At 42.7% G+C, this 21,017-nt stretch overlaps 1 protein-coding gene across 1 annotated transcript in view; it reads right to left on the minus strand.

The window, feature by feature from the left end:
- CAPN9 (calpain 9) overlaps nt 1-21,017 on the minus strand; it is a 305,702-nt gene that overhangs the window by 92,105 nt on the left and 192,580 nt on the right. Inside the window, exons 10-12 of the mRNA XM_073560090.1 lie at nt 13,728-13,885; nt 9,063-9,271; nt 2,993-3,029 (exon numbers count right to left, since the gene is read on the minus strand). Coding sequence (XP_073416191.1) covers nt 2,993-3,029; nt 9,063-9,271; nt 13,728-13,885 — 404 coding nt within the window. The remainder of the gene's footprint in view (nt 1-2,992; nt 3,030-9,062; nt 9,272-13,727; nt 13,886-21,017) is intronic.

Here is a 21,017-nt window from a genome sequence, read left to right on the forward strand (position 1 = left end):
GTTAATGGAATGTGTGATGTCCCTTTTATTCTGTATTGTGTAACCTGCACTGAATGTGTTACGCTGAGCTTAGGGACAGGAAATAGTTAAGTTAATCCAGGGTGCTGGCAGCCTCAAAGAAGCAGGAAGCTCTTGATTTCAGCAGCAGAGCCCAGGCAGGAGTGCTTGAGGCAGGGTGTGTATCACCGTCTGGGACAGAAAGGGCCCCTGTCTGGGGCCTAGGTGTGTCCCCGCTTGGGACAGCAAGAGCATCCCCGTCTGGATCAGCAGTATCAGGATCTGGGCCAGCATTTACAGCTTTGAATTAAAGTTTCAACCAAGATCTGGTGGTTAAGGGAGTGGTGCAAGCCTTCGCTGCTGGGAACCCTGATACCTCATGCAACAGCTCCAATTTTTTTTTTCCAGTTTCACTCAGATGGCACAACATCAGTTTCATACAGTACTAATTATTGTCACACACCAAAAAGTGGCATCAATTTCCACAGAGTTTAAATAGTATAATAGGCCTCTGACACGCCTTCTACTACAGGCCATCCACCAGATGGAGACCCAACTTGGAAAATATCGTTTGTAACGTCAGCAGCAACAGCAGGCACAGAAGACATGACAAAGGTGTCACAGACTGCAATAATGCAAAATCGATGCATGACACTAAAGACGACACTATCGCCTAGTCTGCGGCTGGGGTGCAAAAGTCATTGGAGATCCATGATGTGTCCATTTTGATGAAAGGTATATTGTCTAAGCTTTCAAGGGTCATCCAGATGCATTATCTGTCAGGACACCACCAGCAGCACTGGAGACACGTTCTGAGAGAACGCTGGCTGCTGGGCATGACAAAACCTCCAATGCATGACAGGCAAGCTTCATTTTTGAAGATCAAAATACAAAAGGGTCCAACCCCCCCCCGATGGCATTGATACTGAGATCCAAATACTCCTGCACCATCCTCTCCAGTCGTTCACAACGTGTCAGACTAGTACTCTCTTCTGCTGGTGCTTTGGCTGGTCTATATATGAGTGAAATGACTCACAGAAATTGCTTATACCACTTACACTGTTGCTGCTAATGTTTTTGCGATGACACCTTGATGTTACCAGGTTTCGACATTTAGAACTGCAATGCACACTGTGTGCCTCACTGCTATCTTGAGAAAAAGCACTCTTAAGATTATCTACAAGCATGTTTTGATACTCCAGCATGAGGCGTCCCTTTACTGGGGTATAAGCATCTGGCAAAATTTAATATTGTACCGTGGATCTAACAGAATGGCAACCCAGTAGTCAGCACTAGTTCAAACAACCTAAGAAAACGGGCATCACATTGAAGATGTGCATCAAGAAGGCGCGCATATGTTGGGTCCATGTTGTGTTGGTGGTGGGGTAACAATCAACGTTGCTTCTTCTGTCCCCTCCTGCCTATCACAGACAACAGAGAGGGGATCATTATTTTCTTCATCTCCTGACTGTTGTGTGTTCATCGCTTCTTCCTCCATTTGTTGCTTGGCTCCTGCACCTTCACTAACAGTTTGTATGGTACCATGAGCCACCCTTCGAGCACTGTAATACACCCTCCCATGGCACCCACTTGTATTAAGTTAAAGGGACCGAATAATATTGCACGCCCCACTTTTCAGTTTTTGAATTTCCACAAAAATTTTAAATAACCAATACATTTCATTCAGCTTCACAATTGTGTCCCACTTGTTGCTGATTCTTCACGAAAAATTTACATTTGGTATCTTTATGTTTGAAGCATGATATGTGGGAAAAGGTTGAAAAGTTCCAGGGGGCCGAATACTTTCGCAAGGCACTATATATCTCTAGTTAACATTTTCTCTTGAGCTATTGAGAAAATCACTGAAATGAAGTAAGCAGGCTCAGTTTGTGGCAGGACTGAAACTCAGTGGAAATGGAGTTTTGTGATTAAGTTGATATTCATGGCAAGGATTGACTTTGTAAGTATTTGCAATTGGACTGAGATTGAACCAAAAAGACACGGACTGTCCAGCGGCTCTCCCGACTCGAGCATGACAGTTTCACAATTTCTATGCAGCGGTCATGCTTGGGTCAAGAGAGAAGCAGCCAGTCCAAGCAATGTGGTTGGATTTTGGTCTGATTTATACGGACATCTGACATTGCCCTAACAATCTAGAGTAGAGTTAATGTGAAGGGGCACTATAAAAACTGAAGCAGCAAACTTTGTGACAACTGTAGTTCAATGTAATGTTTTAATTGACAGATCCTCTTTACACACTGTAGGATCGTAATAATATCGATCATAAAAACTAATAATGAATACAGCAACAGGTGCTTCTCCTGTAGATGGATTTGTAGCACCCCTGAGGGTTCAGTCGCCACCGAGGTACTGCACCTCATCCAGAGGTGTGGTACCCCACTCTCAGGTAAGGAGGGAGCATCAGCCAGGACTCTATCACCTGCACCGAACACAGACCATAGCAGCAGGGCACCCTGGACGTACGCTAAGGGAGGATGGTCTCATCCCAGGCTGGGTAGTAAAGGGTGTTGGGGGAGTGGGTGGAGAAGTTAGGAAGAGAGAGGAGGAGCTAACAGAGCAGGAAAGAACAGTGCAGAGAGAGTGAGTCAGACATGAGGAGAAAGTGAAAATAAGCAGACGTGATGTGAGGCAGCTCACTCTCAGAAGGAGCTGCAGAGAGAAAGCTTAAAGAGAGAGAACTTCTGCAGGCAGGAAAGCGTCACAAACACTTTATTATGAACTTTACAAACTTTATTTCCCTTGTAAATATCCCTTTAATTGGATGCCCAGGGCGACGGACCGGGTCACTGCTGCTGTGACACATCCCCTTATGAACTGGCCCGGTACCGAGTACCCCACGGCCCTAGCGGGCGATCCAGATTCACATTCAGCAACTAATATAAATGTTAATGCATTTTTAGGTTTTACAATTATTGAGGACGATGTCATCATATAACAAGCATATGCATAAATATAACAATATTAGAACACTTACATCGGGAATATCCACATTTATGTCTCCTTCAATCTCTCTGTAAAAGATAATAGATTTCAGCTAATACTGTGAAATGATCACTTATTTCTTCTTTATGAAGCTACTCTTGAGTTTCTGTTAACAATTGTCAGGTTTGTCAGCAAGACCAACTCAGCATGTAGCACTATTCCTAGTCAAAATAACAATAAGAATGTTTCAGGGCGCTTCCTTCAGAGAATCCTTAACCCAATTTGGAGTAAGAGGGTTAGGCTGGTTTCACATTAGCGTACCAGGGCTTTGCGGAGGGCTGCGTACTTCCTCTGTTAAGCCCCGCCTACTTCTGCATACTTCTGAATGCGTCCTGTGTACCTATCTTTAACATTGAGTTCGCAGGACATGCGGATGTATGCAGATGCGTCCACAAGCGTCGTTTTGACGTGCCCGCCTTCCGCCTTATATAGTCAAAGAACCAAGTATCTCTTATGTTGAATCAAATGATATTTTATTGGCTATGTGCAATAAATAAAAAAACATTCTAAAAGACAATAAAAACTTATTAAAAAAACAACACGTTTCGGTCATGTAGGCCTTTATCAGGTATATAATAAAATGATTTTGTTATAAGCTATTTGTACCCCTTTTCATTGCTAATGGGTGTGGTTGTTCTAACTGAGGAACCAATCACTATAACAGTAATACCATATGCAATTTTACCTAAGAATTAGCCTGTGGTTCTGATTTTGTTGTGTATATGGTGACCTGTATGTGTGGACTTTTATATGTCAGCCGCACCACACAGTCACTACAAATGGTCATAGACATAATGGGAAAATAGGGTTTCTGAAACAAAGTTTCTCTAAGCACATAACTCTTACACATAACAAAAACTTTGAATGTGTAAACGTCACGCCAACAGAAAAAATTCCTGCATTCACAAGAAACAGAAAAACAGTTCTTGATGCTAGAGTCCTATTGAATTTACAGATTTTGCAGGCTGTACCCCGATGGACTGAATTAGATCTCTGATCTCGTATAGATCAATCAATAGATTCCCTTTGTTTTGTTTTTGCTTTTTTTCTTTATTATCATTAGCATCTGCAGTTCTAAACCCCTTTAACTCCGAGGGAGGTTTGCACGTTAACGACAGGGCCAATTTTTACAATTCTGACCACTGTTACTTTATGAGGTAACAACTCTGGAACGCTTCAATGGATCAAGTGATTTTGAGAATGTTTTTCATGACATATTGTACTTTATGATAGTGGTAAAATTTCTTCGGTATATCTTGCATTTAGTTGTGAAAAAAAACGGAAATTTGGAGAAATTTTGGTAAATTTAGCAATTTTCCAACTTTGAATTTTCATGTCCTTAAATCGCAGAGATATGTCACACAAAATATTTAATAAATAACATTTCTCACACCTACTTTACATCAGCACAATTTTGGAACCAACATTTTTTTTGTTAGGAAGTTAAGGGTTAAAATTTGACCAGCGATTTCTCATTTTTCCAGCAAAATTTACAAAATCATTTTTTTAGGGACCACATCACATGTTACTTTTGAGTATGATAGAAGAAACCCAAAAGTGACACCATTCTAAAAACTGCACCCCTCAAGGTGCTCAAAATCACATTCAAGAATTTTATTAACCCTTTAGGTGCTTCACAGGAACTTTTTGAAAAAAAAATTCCATTTAAGTTTTTTTCACAAAAAAATTTACTTCAGATTCCAATTTTTTTATTTTGACAACGGTAGCAGGAAAAAATGGACCCCAAAATATGCTGTGAAATTTCTCCTGAACATGCTGCTACCCCATATGAGGGAGAAAACCACTGATTGGGCGAACGGCAGAGCTTGGAAGGGAAGGCGCACCATTTGACTTTTTGAATGCAAAATTTGCTGGAACAATTGGCGGATGCCATGTCACAGTTGGTGAGTCCCAGATGTTACTAAGCAATGAAAATCCCCCAGAAGTGACACCATTTTGGAAACTAGACCCCCAGGGAACTGATCTAAATGTGTGATGAACACATTGAACCCTTAGGGGCTTCACAGAAGTCGATAACGTTGAGCCATAAAATTAAGAAAAATCTAATTTTCTCCACAAATATGTTTTTAGCACAAAATATTGCATTTTCATAAGGGTAACAGGAAAAATTGTGTAAGGAGGTGGCGGGGACTCTCATCTGCCCCCCCTCTCCCTTGTCTCATGAGGTGCCCAGGTGGTCTACCTGTATGTTCTTATATTGTCCTGTAATGCATTATGCCTGTTATTGTATTGCTGTGTTATCAATGCTTTGTGTAATGTTCCTTTGTTTCTATATTGTGTAAACTGTATGTTAGAGCCAGGGATAGCAAGAGTTAATCCGATGGGCTGGGTCAGCAGCCTCAAAGGGACAGGAAGTCCCTGTCTAGAGGCAGAGTCCAGACAGGATTGCCCGAGGCAGGATGTGTGTCCCTGTCTGGGACAGAAGGGACCCACGGCTGAGGAATAAAGGCTGCCGCAGACTTTTGCCACTGCTTGCCAGGCAGAGTGGATGGACCCTGGGACTGTAATACTGTCTTCAGAAAGACTGTTGTGACACTCCAGTTTGAAGGGGAGTCACTGATGCTGACCGGCCTCAAGCAGATACAGGGATAGAGCAGGAAGCACTTTTCCATGTACAGTAAAGTTTTCCCTGTTGGATCAGAACTGTGCCTGACGTGTTTTGTTCCTGGATCCTAACCCTCAGTGACTGCAGAGAGGGTGGAAAGAAGGTAACTGACTGTGCTGTAAGATTGAGACTGCACCTGTCTTTTTCATGTGCAAGGGGTCAGGGTGCTTCTGGACTGTTGCTTTAAGAGACTCGGTCATGACTACCACCTCTTGCCACCTTGTTACAATTGCATCATTCCATTTGTTGTGCAATTTCTCCTGAGCATGCTGATACCCAATATGAGGGAGAAAACTACAGTTTGGGCGCACGGCAGGGCTCGGAAGGGAAGGAGCGTCATTTGACTTTTTGAATGTAAAATTTCCTGGAATTAGCAGACATCATGTCCCGTTTGAAGAGCCCCTGATGTGCCTAAACAGTGGAAATCCCCCACAAGTGACCCCATTTTGGAAACTAGACCCCTCAAGGAATGTACTTAGATATGTGGTGAGCATCTTGAACCTCCAAGTGCTTCACAAATGTTTATAACATTGAGCCGTGAAAATTAAAAAATCAATCACATTTTCCCCACAAAAATGTTATTTTGGCCCCAATTTTTGCATTTTCATAAGAGTAACAAGAGAAATAGCACCATACAGTTTGTTGTGCAATTTCTCCTGAGTACGCCGATACCCCATATGTGGGGCAATACTACTTTTGAAGCACAGTACATCAAAAATGGTCTCTTATGGTATATTTGGTGTGGCGTGAGGGAAGCACCGCCCAGCCATTTGAGTCCCACACCACCCCTGGCACAGCACAGCTAGTTGCATGGCGCACCACACCATTACCATTCAGGTAATGTATACTTGTGCAGGTGCATAATATCTATTGGTACTGACTTTTGCAGCAAGGGTTTGAGTCTACATGGGACTTTATAGTCTATATGAATTGCCACTCTGTGGGGATAATATGATAACATTAGCTGGCGATATAATGCATTTGCATTTTCCAAGCCCCTGCATTTGATATAGATATTTCTGCATTTACACAACTGTTTTATTTATATATTTTTCTACTGGTCTGAATTTGTTCATTTATACTAACAACTGGTCTCATATATGGTCTAACCAGTGGAGATATGTATATATTAATATATTCCATATAGTGGGTTTAGCGCTGTCAAGATATACACTAATGACCTGAAATATAACTTTGGCATAACTTGGTGCTTTCCCTCTCCTTTTGGAGATTCTTAGCCGTGTCTATTTTTTAACAATATTTATCATTGTTTTATTCTTCATAAACACAAATTAATTTTAATTTTATATTCTGGAGTTGGAGACACTTCTTTGTCTAGTGGTAAATACACCACAAGAGACCATTATTTATGTACTTTTTTTGAAGTGTCTAACAAATATTGAACCTTTTGGACATTTAGAAATTTTTGAGGTACAGTGCAAAGCTCAGAAGGGAAGAAGCGCCATATTGGAGTTCAGATTTTGCTAGAATGGTTTGCAGGTGCCATTTCACATTGTCAGAGCTCCTTAGGTGCTAGAACAACGGAAATCCCCTATATGTGAACTAATTTTACAAACTACACTCCCCAAGGAATTAATCTAGAGGTGCAGTGATAATATTGACGCCACATGTGTCTAACAGAATTTTTTTTACCACAGAGCAGTGAAGAAAGAATAAATTACATTTTAGGTCAGGACCTTCTGGATGCGACCATACCAAATGTGTACTTTTATTGTTTATATTTTTTTTCATAAAAATATTTATTCATGGGTGCAATATATTTTGATTTTTAAAAAAAAAAAAAAAAAATGTTTTTTACAATTATTTAAAAAAGTGTAACTTTTTACTTTGTCCTACTATGAGACTATCATTTTTTTGCAGGCTGATCACTTGTATAGCAGGGTAAGTTTCTGATCAGGCATTGAGCATAATCTAGCAACTTTACTAGCTCTGATGACCCAGATGTCGTGTCATGTGACATTGAGTCACCATGACAATGATCAGAACCTCCAATGACATTGCAGGGTCTCCGATCTAAGGGCAGAGGGGTTGCTCTGCCTGCTCCCGAAATGCTGTGATTAGTTTGATCACAGTATTTTGGGGGGCATAAAGTGTCGGGAGTGGTGTGGGACCACTCTTGGCACTGAGTGCTAGATGTCAACTGTCAGAATCAGCTGACACCCAGCGGCAAATGTGCGCACAGCCTGTGCGCACTTACGGTTGCCTGGACATATCCATTCGTTCCAGGTCAATAAGGCCCAGGTCACAGGGACGTATGGATACGTCTAAGGTGGGAAAGGGGTTAAAGTATGTTTTTCTCTGAAACGTCGCAGTATTTCAGAGCCAAACATACTGTACATGGCTGAAATCATACAGCCAGTGTCAGATATACAGCTCTGGCAAAAATTAAGAGACCACTGCAAAATTTTCAGTTTGTCTGATGTTTCTCTTTATAGGTATATTTTTGAGTAAAATGTAAAATAGCTCTTTTTATTCTATAAACTACTGACAACATGTCTTCGAATTTCCAAGAACTAAATGTTGTATTTAGTTTCAGAAAATGAGAAATGGTCAAAATAGCAAAAAAATCCAGTGCTTGCAAACCTCAAATAATGCTAAGAAAACAAGTTCATAATCATTTAGAAACAACAATATTAATGTTTTAACTCAGGAAGAGTTCAGAAATCAACATTTTGTGGAATAACCATGATTTTTAATCACAGCTTTCATGCGTCTTGGCATGCTTTCCACCAGTCTTTCACACTGCTTTTGGGTGACCTTATGCCACTCCTGGTACAAAAATGTAAGCAGTTCTTCTTTGTTTGATGGCTTGTGACTATCCATCATCCTCTTGATTACATTCCAGAGGTTTTCAATGGGGTTCAGGTCTGGAGAATGGGTTGCCGGTGACAGGATTTTGATGTAGTGGTCTCTTAATTTTTGCCAGAGCTGTCGTAGGTTGTTGGGTTCTATGTTGCCATGAAGGGACAGTACAGAGATCGTTTTAATGATTCTTGTACACCTAGGCCTGCAATGGGTATAAGGGGGCATCCTCTATGTCTAGAAGAAAGAAGGTTTAATCATAATCACAGACGCGGATTCTTTACTGTAAAAGCAGTGAGGCGATGGAAATCTTTGCCTCATGATGATGATTACATCACTACTAAAATGCAAGAAAGGCCTGAATGCCTTTCTTGAAAAATATAATATTACAGGTTATGGGCACCGAATTCTGTGATGGGTGTTGATCTAGGGAACTAGTCTGATTGCCATATGTGGAGTCTGGAAGGAATTTTTCTCCTGATTTGAATCTATTAACGTCTTCCCCATGGGGTTTTTGCTTTCCTCTGGATCAACATGTTAGGCTATAGATTGAACTTGATGAACATAAGTTTACTTTAACCTTATTCACTATGAAACTTTATAGCTTTCTTACTTTATGTCGGCTTTCTTTTCTGAAAATACTCTCAGACAAAAGTCAGCTTCTTGGTGAGGTTCAAACGTGGTCGGTACGATCATATAATCCCCGGGGGGGAGCTTGAATCTCTGCGACACTTCTCTCAAATTAATGTAAGTTTTGCTTCGTGCTTTAGATGGATTGAATTTGAAAAAATCTTTTGTCAGTTGAGAGTCAGCTCCAGGACACTGCAAACAGAAGACATATTAGTATTAGCAAAAGAAGAGAAGTTTTCAGCTCTGGAAAAAATTAAGAGACCACCACATCAAATCCCTGTCATGGGCAGCCCATTCTCCAGACCTGAGCCCCATTGAAAACCTCTAGAATGTAATCAAGAAAATGATGGATAGTCACAAGCCATCAAACAAAGAGGAACTGCTTAAATTTTTGCGCCAGAAGCAGCGTGAAAGAATGGTGGAAAGCATGCCAAGACGCATGAAAGCTGTGATTAAAAATCATGGTTATTCCACAAAATATTGATTTCTGAACTCTTCCAGAGTTAAAACATTAGGATTGTTGTTTCTAAATGATTATGAACTTGTTTTCTTTGCATTATTTGAGGTCTCAAAGCACTGTTTTTTTTTTTTAATTTTGACCATCTCTCCTTTTCAGAAAAAAAAAAAAAATATTGCTTGGAAATTTGGAGACATGTTGTCAGAAGTTTGTAGACTAAAATAACAATTTACATTTTACTAAAAATATACCTATAAAGAGAAAAATCAGACAGACTGAACATTTGGAAGTGGTCTCTTAATTTTTGCCAGAGCTGTATTTCTAAAACATGGCTACTATTTCCCTGGCTGAAGAAGTCAACTAATACAACTTAAGCCATCAATACGAGATGAAGAAATTTATGTTTTTAGCCATATAGATGTATTCTATCTTTAGGAAATTAGTGCTCTAATTTAAAAATAATGTATAAATTTCACATTGTTTTCAGAATAATCTTTATTATATTTATATAGCGCCAACATATTCCGCAGCGCTTTACAGTTTAACAGTTTCAAAACACAAGTCATAAGTAACAATGTTAACAATACAATAATTAAAGCAAAATAAGACGACCCTGCTCGTGAGAGCTTACAATCTACAATGAGGTGGGGGAGATACAAAGTACATCTGTGTATTTACAATGATGGTCCAGCCATCTTGAGGGAGTGAGGGATGGATGGAGATAGTGAATGGGCTACACATGCACACTTATGTGGCGCCCCTGAGGCTCAGTCGCCACAGAGGTACTGCACCTTCTCCTAAGGTGTAGTGCCCCACCACCTAGGTAAGCTGGGAGCTCCTTTCCACACTCCAACACCTGCACCCCACACACAGGATAGTTCAGCAGGACCCCATTGCGGATCCATGCTTAGAGGGTAGCAGTGCACCTTTCGTGGGTCCTTGCTTCGTAACACGAGATGTGCTGGGAGGTGGGTGGAGATGAGATATATAAAAGGTTGGGAAGGTTTAGAATCAGAGGTTCAGTCTGGCAGAAGGTCAGGTGTGTAAGAAGTCACTCAGATAGGAGTGAGGATCCCTGGAGGAAGGAGTGCTGCAGCTGCCTCAGTGACCTGAGCCAGCTGGCACGGTAAAGGAACAGAAGGAGAAAGATGTAGAACTGCAACCTAAGCTTCCATAAGAGAGAGAAGGATCAGTGCGGAACGAAGGAGTAGGAGAACAGAGAGGAGACGTGGGTTGGAAGAGGAACCCTGCCTATAGGTTCTCAGCGCAAGGCCGGGGCCCGGTCCCCGAGGTTGTATGGACACTCATGGTTCTGCAGCAGACACCAGTGGAGTAGTTGGCTGTAAATGCACTATTCCCATCTAAGACTTGGGGCACAACAGCAACTGAATAGAGAGCCAGGACTCCGGAGAAGGGAGTCCCCGAGAGAGGCTACAGCTGTCTGCCATACGAGTAGAGTTGTTAGGAACATCTGACAGGAGGAACTTCAGAGTACTACGGTACTGGAGCTCTTCACACTAAAAGGCGCAATAGAGGAGTTGTTCAGGAAAGGTACATGTTGGCAGAGTGTTGGCGAGGAGAATCCTGACTTGCCCGGGAGGTTGATTGAGTCTCTGCCCCAGTGGACACGGCACGGAGGCAGGCACCAGTGTGTACCATGGACTGTGAGTAAAGCTTTGGAACTACAAGCCCTGGTGTCTTCCATTCCTTTTGTGCGCTAACACCGTCAGCACCGCTACATCTGGGTACCAACATGCCTCACACTGCCTGCACCTATACACTGCCCTGGGGTTACAGCTTCACCTGTGGGGAGCTACACCATCTATGCTGCAACACACCATCAGCCCCAGAGGATCTGCACGCAGCGTTGGCTTAACATCTTGCTTGCCAAACACCACAGGTGGCGTCACGAACTTTCACATAAACTATATCTCAAACCTCCATTGATTTGGGCGCCCAGGGCCACGGACCGGGTCACAGCTGCTGTGACATATCCCACTGACACCGGCCCGGTACAGAGTACCCCACAGCCCTGGGAGGGTGACCCACTTACACATAGAATGACTATGTGGAGTAGGAAACTGGCTAGTAGGAGCAATGCCTAGTAAAAGACTGTGAAAATGAGGATGAGTAACCTCATGGAGATCAACATCCAACACTGCGGAGACACCATCACATGTTTCTATTTTTCTTGCATCCTTCTATCTGTCTATCTATCCATCCAGTGTTGGACTGGGGTACTTAAGGCCCAGCAGTAACATTGGTTCTCAGGACCCAATCTTCAAATGCATGCAAAAAAATACTGGCTGATGAAGGATACTACGCAGTTTACTACTGTTCTTTTAGGTAATTTCAACCTGTGCTTCCATAATATAATAAAATGGGTAATTTTTACATACTTGAGATGCTGCCTTTGTCTGCATATAATGCATCAAAACTACAGTGTCAAGCAAAGCACATGTGGAGGCGCCACAAGGGGATTTTCCTGTTCCTTGTAGGCCAGTTTGAGCATCCGAACATCCATCCATCCAAATATACAATTCTTACAAAAATATACAATGTGTCTTAAACTTCCAAGCTCCTAATTTTGACAGTAGGTCACCATCATAGCTAGAGAAATGTGAATGAAAACTCTGACTATAAGGCCACAGTCACACGTTCAGTATGTGATCAGTATTTTACCTCAGTATTTGTAAGCCAAAACCATGAGGGGAACGATAAAATGAAAAGCATAATAGAAACACGTCACCACTTCTGTATTTCTCGCCCACTCCTGGTTTGGGCTTACATATACTGATGTAATACTGACCAAATACTGAGCATGACCTAAATGTAATCCAGGTATTATATACACTCACTGGCCACTTTATTAGGTACACCATGCTAGTAACGGGTTGGACCCCCTTTTGCCTTCAGAACTGCCTCAATTCTTCGTGGCAGAGATTCAACAAGGTGCTGGAAGCATTCCTCAGAGATTTTGGACCATATTGACATGATGGCATCACACAGTTGGCGCAGATTTGTCGGCTGCACATCCCTGATGCGAATCTCCCGTTCCACCACATCCCAAAGATGCTCTATTGGATTGAGATCTGGTGACTGAGGAGGCCATTTGAGTACAGTGAACTCATTGTCATGTTCAAGAAACCAATCTGAGATGATTCGAGCTTTATGACATGGCGCATTATCCTGCTGAAAGTAGCCATCAGATGTTGGGTACATTGTGGTCATAAAGGGATGGACATGGTCAGCAACAATACTCAGGTAGGCTGTGGCGTTGCAACGATGCTCAATTGGTACCAAGGGGCCCAAAGAGTGCCAAGAAAAAATTCCCCACACCATGACACCACCACCACCAGCCTGAACCGTTGATACAAGGCAGGATGGATCCATGCTTTCATGTTGTTTACGCCAAATTCTGACCCTACCATCCGAATGTCACAGCAGAAATCGAGACTCATCAGACCAGGCAACGTTTTTCCAATCTTCTACTGTCCAATTTCGATGAGCTTGTGCAAATTGTAGCCTCAGTTTCCTGTTCTTAGCTGAGAGGAGTGGTACCCGGTGTGGTCTTCTGCTGCTGTAGCCCATCTGCCTCAAAGTTCGACGCACTGTGCGTTCAGAGATGCTCTTCTGCCTACCTTGGTTGTAACGGGTGGCAATTTGAGTCACTGTTGCCTTTCTTTCAGCTCGAACCAGTCTGCCCATTCTCCTCTGACCTCTGGCATCAACAAGGCATTTCCGGCCACAGAACTGCCGCTCACTGGATTTTTTTTCTTTTTCGGACCATTCTCTGTAAACCCTAGAGATGGTTGTGCGTGAAAATCCCAGTAGATCAGCAGTTTCTGTAATACTCAGACCAGCCCTTCTGGCACCAACAATCATGCCACGTTCAAAGGCACTCAAATCACCTTTCTTCCCCATACTGATGCTCGGTTTGAACTGCAGGAGATTGTCTTGACCATGTCTACATGCCTAAATGCACTGAGTTGCCGCCATGTGATTGGCTGATTAGAAATTAAGTCTTAACACACAGTTGGACAGGTGTACCTAATAAAGTGGCCAGTGAGTGTATATTGTTTGTATAGCGATATAACCTGCACATCTGTGTGACTATTGGAAACTTTAGGTAATCATTTAAGACATATTTTTACATATTATTTGTAAGACAAGTAATACATGAGTACTAACCTGGTAAATTGCATATCCTATTGTCAACATATCAGCTCCAACTTTTTTTAACTTGCGCCTATCTTTTTGCAGCAAAGCAGCAATAAAGGTGCATTCATGTTGGCCATCATCCTTTTCTGTAAGGCTCAGCTTTATCTGTGGATTTGTCCAGAAAGTTTCTTGTAGGGGGCAAAAAATAAACATTTATGTATCAAAAATATATTGAAATATTCATCAGATCTCATTCACACTTTCGTAATTGCCATGCCTGTACTTTCAGTGTTTTTCACTAAGAGCAAACTGACACATTTTAGGGGCTATTCACATGTGATTTCTTTTTTTCTGGCCAATGATTTACATAAGGTCAAGTTTACACTTTCAGTTTTTGGGTAAGGTTTTTTATTTCATTATTTCTGTAAGGATGGAGTGGAGACCCTCGTTTTCCCCTCCCCCACACGGGGCCTATGCGACCCTTTTTGTATGATAAATATGTGCCATGTGGATTGACTTGCAAAATAGATGTCTTGAGCTGTTATTAATGTGTACCGTAAAATGTACTGCACGTGTTACGTAGTTTCATTGGACTAATTTATGCTGTGCTTGCATTGTACATATTAGAGCTAGGGATAGATGGGGTTAACCCCGGAGGTTGGGCTCACAGCTCAAAAGGGACGGAAGTTCCTGTTGGGAGATCAGAGCTCGGGAACGCTGGCCCAGGGCAGAGGCTCAGCTTCAGTTGGAAGCCTTGCCTTACCCCAGGAGGGGAAAGGGTGCTGCCCCGGACCTTTGGGCACCGCAACGCGCCCTGGAACTACACAAGTGCCCCACCAAAGGGACTAAAAGTGTCCAGATTCCGACATATGGACTACCTCCTCTTTCGGCGGCCGTGTCTGCTGTGGGTACGGCCGTGGACGTCATTAGGGAGAAAGCAGGAAGTTACTGTTGCACTTTATTCATCACTTTTATTAAAAGGTTTCCCTGTTGGACTGCAGTTGTACCGAGGTTTGCGCCTGTCTGGTCTATTTCTGTACAAGGTGACGGGGTGTACACTGATTGTGGCTAAGTTGACTCAGCTGGGACTACCACCCCGGGCCACCTTGTTACATTTCTATACCCAAACCAAGAGTGGGAAAGTCAGAGGAAAACTAATAGAAACATGTCACCACTTCTGTATGTATATCCCACTCTTGTTTTTCGCTTACAGATACTGATGTAAAAACTCACCAAATACTCAACATGTTAACATGGCCTAAGACAGGGTACAGATGAAAAAATTGACGGATTTATTTTGGAAATAATATAATCTTTATGCAATTAGTATATCATCCGCATAACTGTCTTTTACATCCATATGACATTCGTTTGACATCCATTTTACACATTAACAATCTAAAATATATAGTTAGAAATCAAATACAGTTTTCTATGTTAAAAGGTATTTTCCAAAGCTAAGGCTACATTACCACGATGAGTATTTAGTGCGTTTTTGATGTTGCAGATTTCCTGCAGCATTTCTGCAACTGTTAAGTGAATTAGATTACTTATGGGCTTTTTTCACCTTACATTTTGAGTTTATTTTTATCACGTTTTCAATGCAGTGGTTTTTGTCATTTTTTATGGGTCATATTATAAACCCCTACTGCCAGAGCCTGTTTTCATCTTCATTACCAGGCCAAATTTTACAAATCTGACCACTGTCACTCTATGAGGTAATTACTAGAGATGAGCAAATATGTTCGGAAAACGATCATCAAACATAAACTCGGCAGGAAAATGGTACATTCGGATTCGTGATTGGTAACACAAGCATTTTTCTTAAAATTGGAAAAAGTAGGTAACATTCGGTAAAAGATATAATAAAAGCCGGCAATACTTGTGCTGTATTTAATAAAATCACAGCGTGACAGGTTAAAATAGAATATATAGAATAGATATGTGCACATATAATATACATATATATACATACATAGATACACACACACACACACACACACACACAGGGTGGGACATTTATATGGATACACCTAAACAAAACAGGAATGGTTGGTGACCCAGATTGGCATGCTGAATTTGCAGAGTGGGCAAAACAAAAATTGGAATTGGACCCTCAGTTTACACAGAACATTATGTTCAGTGATGAGGCAAACTTTTTTGGGTGGGCCATTTATATGGATACACCTAAATAAAATGGGAATGGCGACAGTTTTCTTGTGCAGGGTGCCTTGCATTGAAATCTGCTGCAGTGACCCGGGTACTGCGTTCACAGACATCAACACAACTTCTATCCACTCCTCACGTGTTAACCTCTGCGACATATCAATGGCTGTAAACAAAGAGAAACTTGTAAATAACTCATGAAAGAATAAAGTTACGTTAAAACAAAGCACACCATTGTTTTTCTTGGGAAATTCTCAATAAATTTGATGCGTCACATGTCCCTCTTCCGATTGAAAAAAATAAAGTTGGATCCAAAATGGTTGACTTCAAAATGGACGCCATGGTCACCATCCATTTTGAAAAGTTTTCCCCCTCCCATATACCAATGTGTCATAAACAAGAAGTTAATATCACCTACCATTCCCATTTTATTTAGGTGTATCCATATAAATGGCCCACCCTGTATATACTAGCTGAAGAGCCTGGTGTTACCCGGGCATAGTAACTATCTGTGGTTAGTTATAACAAATTATAATGATTATCCTCCATCCCATAGTCCAGTGCCCATATACCCATCACACATCCTCCATCCCATAGTCCAGTGCCCATATATGCATCACACATCCTCCATCCCATAGTCCTGTGCCCATATACTGTACCTGTCATGATCCAGTCCAGAGTTTGTTTTCTGTTGTCTTCTCTCTGGACTGGTCATGCGAGGGTTAAATCCCTTCTGCCTCATTTTGGAGCTGGCTGGGCTATTTCAGTCCTCTGCAGTCTGCAGGCCAGTGTTAGCTATAGTCCAAGATTCCAGGCTAGAGCCGCTGACCTGTATACCTTAGTGATCCTTCTGCCTCTGACTACCTGTACTTGTGTATGACTCGACCTGATCTCTGGTCTCCGATACCACGCTCCCTGACTGGCTTCGACTCTGGCTTGTACACCTACTACGTCTTACACCTCACGTTTTGGATACTATGTTCCCGGTAGGCTCTGACTTCTTTCTTGTCCCTGAATACATGCTTTTCTGTTACCTCTGGTACTTCGTCTCCCTGTTTGTTGCAGACCTTGGCTTGTCTGACCACTCTTTCGCTACCTGTGACACCTGCGCTGCTGGAGGTTGCGCTATACTGCACTGCAGCAGCACATTACATTATCGCTGACCCACACATTTAAAGGGGATTTTGCATTTTTTTCTCTGGTCATGGATCCGCTTTGTAACCTGGTGGATCAAGTGTCCAGTTTGGCACAGATGATGCCGGATTTTTCGGTGGAACATCGGGCCCTTGCCACGTCTCATGCTCACTTACAAAAAAAGCTGACAGAGACTGTTAAGACAGTGCAAGGAATCACCCCTCATGCTGTTAGTCGACCTGGTTATTTAGTAGATGTTGTTTTGCACTCTCCCAAACCCTTGGTTAACGCTCCCTCACACCTTTTCTGGTGTAAAAGATAAATTTTGTACGTTCAAGAGAGCTGTAAATTATTGTTTTCCCTTAGACCTTGATCGTCTGTGAATGAGACTCAGTGAGTAGGGATTATTATCTCCTTACTTAGGGAGGGTTTCCAATTATGGGCTTTTTCACTGCCCCCACTGCTCCTGAACGGATGTCGGAAGATACATTTTTTGAGGCTCTAGGACTTAGCTAAGACGAACCGGACCGTGTCAGGTTGGCAGAGGACACTCTTATGGGTCTGATCCAGGAGAAGCGCTCAGCCAAGTGGTACAGCTCCGAGTTCCATCGATGGTCCACTGTAGTGTCCTGGGATGATTTCACGCTGAGATGCCAGTTCAGGAGTGGACTGGTGGATTACCTGAATGACGCTCTGGCTCTCCATCCACCTCCCAGTTCATTGGAGGAAGCTATGCCTCAGGCTATCAGCATGGATCAAAGGCTGCAGGAGAGAGGTTCCTTTGCTCACTGCTGGTCCTGTTGTTTTGCCTACATCTGAATCTATGGAGGTGGGGGCCGCCAACCTCGAGGAGAAGGAGAGGAGACAGCGACGTGAAGGAAAGTTGTGTTTTTACTGCGGAGATCCTGGACATTGGAAAAAAGACTGCTCTTCTTGTCCCCCGACCAATAAGTGGCTGAGTCTGGATTATTGTCGTGGAAGTCACCCAGACTCTCAGGTACCTTTTTGTACATTTTCGAAAATTTTGTTGTAAGTGGAACTTTATTGTGTGAGTGGCTCTGTGTCTACTTCTGCCTTCATGAATTGCGGGTTGCCCATGAACTTTATTAACTCTGACTTGGTGTCCAGGTGTAAGTTAGGGACAGTTAGGCTGGAGACTCCTATTCATTTGCTGCCTTTGCCAAAACACCACTGGCTAAGAATGTCATCAAAATAGTTTCAGAGGAGTTTCTCCTTAAAGTGAGTTCCTTGCACCAGGAACATATTTCATGTTTAATTATGGACAATCTGCCTACGAGACTGGTGTTGGGGTTCCCCTGGTTGCAATTACATAATCCTGTGATAAACTGGGAATCTCGAGACATTGTTAAATGGGGTCCAAATTGTTCTAAGAGATGTATTGTTACTGTATCTGTGTCATCCGTCAGTCTGGGGGGTATTCCAGAGTACCTGAAGGACTTTGAGGATGTGTTCTCCGAAAAGGACCCTGAGGTTCTGCCACCACACCGCCCATTTGATCTTGTTCCTGGTGTTCCTTGTTGCTGTTGATCTTGTTCCCGGTGCCAAATTGCCCAAAATCCGCCTGTACAATCTCTCCACCCCTGAGCGGGCCACTATGAAGGAGTATATTTCTGATAGCCTCTGTAAAGGGCACATTCGGTCATCTGACTATCACGTGGTGGCCGGGTTCTTTTTCGTGAAGAAAAAGGATGGTGGTTTACGCTCATGCTTCGATTATCAAGTACTTAATAAAATCACTATAAGAAACAATTATCCCCTCCCACTTATACCCGTTTGTACAATCAATTGTCGGGGGGGCCAGGTGGTTCTCTAAGTTGGACCTTAGGGGGGCATACTATCTCATCTGTATGCGGGAGCGGGATGAGTGGAAAACTGCATTTCTCACCTCTGAGGGTCTGTTTGAGAATTTGGTTATGCCCTTTGGCCTGACTAATGCACCAGCAGTATTTCAGAATTTCATGAATCATGTTTTCTCAGATTTTATTGGGTGTTTCATGGTAATTTATTTGGATGATATCCTCATATATTCTTCTGGCCGAGTCACATGGGCCACCTCCGTGCAGTCCTTCTCAGGCTTAGGGAGAACTCTCTATTGGCTAAACCAGAGAAGTGTTCATTTTTTGCTCAGGAATTGTCCTTTCTAGGCGTCATTTTGTCAGCTAAGGGGTTTCGTATGGACCCTAGGAAGGTACAGGCTATTGTGGATTGGGTGCAACCCAGAGATCTCAAGGGTCTTCAGCATTTTCTGTGTTGAGCCAATTATTATACAAAATTTATTAAGGGGTTTTCTCAGGTCGTCAAACTCCTCACGGATTTAACTCGTAAGGGGGCTGATCTCAAAAACTGGTCAGCTCCAGCATTGACGTCATTTTCTTCTTTGAAAAACTGTTTCATGACTGCTCCAGTACCGGTTCAACCTGATTTGTCTAAACCATTTATTATAGAGGTGGACGCCTTGGAGGTGGGAGTGGGGACTGTGCTGTCCCAGGGGCTCACCACGTTGACTAACTTAAGACCCTGTACCTTCTTTTCGAGAAAATTTTCCTCTGCTGAGATGAATTATGATGTGGGTAACCAGGATGTATTGGACATTAAATTGACATTTGAAGAATGGAGGCATTTTTTGGAGGGGGCTGCCCATCGTATCACTGTCATTACAGATCTCAAGAACCGGTCTTACAGGCAAGGTGGTCACTTTTTTTCCCCCCGATTTCAGTTTTCTATTACTTTCAGACCAGGGTCCAAGAATATGAAGACAAAAACATGAGGGGCGTTCCAGCTGATAAAATTTCTTGCTTTATTGAAAAAATTAAAATAGTACAGCGGCTTACTCCTCAAGAATGAGTGGATGTGCTATGAGGCACTGGAATAGCACATCCACTCATTCTTGAGGAGTAAGCCGCTGTACTATTTTAATTTTTTCAATAAAGCAAGAAATTTTATCAGCTGGAACGCCCCTCCTGTTTTTGTCTACTATCAACTATCGTTTGGTCCAGACGAGGTTCCGTGCTGTGGCTGTGGTTGGTAAGCTGGCTAGGGCTTCTTTTAGCCCATTTTCTTCTATTTGTCCAAGAATATGAAGGCAGATGCTTTATCTCATAGCCTGGATCCAGTTTCACCTCCTGAACCTCCTTCCTCCATTCTTCAGAGCGGAGTGGTGGTGGATGCATGTCCTCAGCATTGGAACGAGAGATTTGTGAGGCCCAATCTCTTGCTCCTTTGTCTGTACGTGATAATAAGCTCTTTGTGCCCGTTCAGTATCAGTTAAGGGTGCTTCAGGAGTTCCATGACTCGGCTCAGAGTGGGCATCCTGGAATCTCGGCCATGTGTAAAGCCATCACTAGGCTGTTTTGGCGGTCTTCGTTGGTTTCTGATGTCACTGGGTCTGTGTCTTCCTGTGAAACTTGTGCTCGCATTAAAACCTCCTGTAACTGGCTGGCCGGCGAATTGTTGCCACTGCCAATTCCAGATATACCATGGACTCATCTGTCCATGGATTTTATCACCGATCTTCCCCCCTCTAATGGCAAAACCGTTATCTGGGTAGTTGTTGATAGATTCAGTAAACAGTCGCATTTTGTACCATTGGCGGGTCTGCCTAATACTGAGACTCTATCAAAACTGTTCATTGAGCATGTGGTCCGATTGCATGGTGTGCCTGTCAGTGTGGTGTCTGATAGAGGGTGTAATTTGTAGCAAAATTCTGGAGGGCCTTTTGTAAAAGGCTGGGTATCTGTCTGACCTTTTCATTGGCCTACCATCCTGAGATGAACGGTCAGACGGAAAGGATTAATCAGTCTTTGGAGCAGATATTGTGGTGTCTTGTTACATCCGGACAGGATGATTGGTGCTCTGCAGTACCCATGGCAGAATTTTCTTTCAATAGTTGTGTCAATCAGTCAACTGGTACTTCCTCATTCTTCTGCAACTATGGGTTTCACCTTCACTTTGGTGCGTTTTCTCGGCTGGATTCGGGGTGTCCAGGGGCTTATTCAGCCT

This window comes from Dendrobates tinctorius, unplaced genomic scaffold (genome assembly GCF_039654945.1).
Source record: "Dendrobates tinctorius isolate UK_male_01 unplaced genomic scaffold, ASM3965494v1 ptg000293l, whole genome shotgun sequence".
NCBI classification, from domain to species: Eukaryota; Metazoa; Chordata; class Amphibia; order Anura; family Dendrobatidae; genus Dendrobates; species Dendrobates tinctorius.